We start from the raw sequence: 1,114 nt of genomic DNA, 5'->3' as shown, positions 1-1,114 counted from the left end.
CACCCCCAGGTCCTTTTCCGCCAGGCAGCTTTCCAGCCACTCTTCCCCAAGCCTGTAGCGCTGCATGGGGTTGTTGTGGCCAAAGTGCAGGACCCGGCACTTGGCCTTGTTGAATCTCATACAGTTGGCCTTGGCCCATCGATCCAGCCTGTCCAGGTCCCTCTGCAGCCTTCCTACCCTGAAACAGCTTCTCAAACTTTAAACCGGAAAAAAGTAACTAAGCGTTAGATGATCATTGTTTCCCCCTTTTAAGTCTCTGCTCTGACAGAGCTGGTGTGGACCATGTCCTTCCTTGCCTGGACACCCTCCAAGGGACACCCGGCAGTTGGGGAGAGCCCAGCCAAATCTGTGCCCGGTCTGCAGCGTGTCATGAAGGACGTCAAACCAAGTCCCCCCCACGCAGCGCCTTGGGCGCAGGCAGGGTGTCCGCCCCGGCCAGGGTGTTGTGGGCAGCGTGGCAGTGACCGTCTTTGTCCATCTCATTGCAGGTGACCTCCCGCTGGACTTTCCGCTGCCCCGGGTGCCCCCAGGCGCTTTCACACGACGACTCTCACTTCCACGAGCGACACAAGTGCATCAACTTCTTCGTCAAGGTGTACGGGTACATGCCCCTCCTGTACACCCAGTTCCGCGTGGACTCGGTCCTCTTCAAGACCCGCCTGCCCCACGACAAGACAAAATGCTTCAAGTTCATCTAGAAGCGGGAGGCAGCCGGGTGCCCTCGGCTCTCTGAACTTCGGCCAGAGGTGGGTGAGGGCGGAGGGTGGCTTTTTGGCAGGGCTGCGAGTGCAAAACGCCTTTTGCTATTGACTCCGGCCTCCCTCTCACGGAGCAAAAGGGACGTCCTGGATTTGGACGGGCACGTTTCGCCCTCCCTTCCCGCTCTCCCCACAGCGACTTGACTGAGCGCCAGGAAACAGGATCTCACGGCTTCTGTAAAGACACTCCCTAGGATCGTACACTGAGGAATGGCACGTTGGCTAGTGGCTCTGCCCCTTCGCTAGCCAAGGGCAACCATTCTTTTTAATTATAATTATTGTTATTTAAAATGAAAGTGTTTTAGATTTGCCGCGTGAGGCCTTTTTTTTTTTTTTTTTTTTTTTCCCCCCCTTTT

General features: G+C 56.0%; 1 protein-coding gene across 4 annotated transcripts in view; it reads left to right on the top strand.

Annotated features, from left to right (window-relative positions):
* The window catches only part of EXTL3 (exostosin-like glycosyltransferase 3), a 114,472-nt gene extending 113,413 nt beyond the window's left edge, over nt 1-1,059 (top strand). For 3 of the 4 annotated variants that reach the window (XM_009319717.1, XM_009319716.1, XM_009319718.1), the window contains one exon: nt 489-1,059. In XM_009319717.1, coding sequence (XP_009317992.1) covers nt 489-698 — 210 coding nt within the window. In that variant the 3' untranslated portion in view covers nt 699-1,059. The remainder of the gene's footprint in view (nt 1-488) is intronic. The other variant, XM_009319719.1, reaches the window with a different exon arrangement.
* The last annotated feature ends 55 nt before the right edge of the window (nt 1,060-1,114 follow it).

The sequence above is a fragment of the Pygoscelis adeliae genome, unplaced genomic scaffold, assembly GCF_000699105.1.
Source record: "Pygoscelis adeliae isolate BGI_AS28 unplaced genomic scaffold, ASM69910v1 Scaffold121, whole genome shotgun sequence".
Taxonomy (NCBI): Eukaryota; Metazoa; Chordata; class Aves; order Sphenisciformes; family Spheniscidae; genus Pygoscelis; species Pygoscelis adeliae.
Note: the sequence above shows the minus strand (reverse complement) of the source record. Positions and strands in the feature narration are given on the sequence as shown.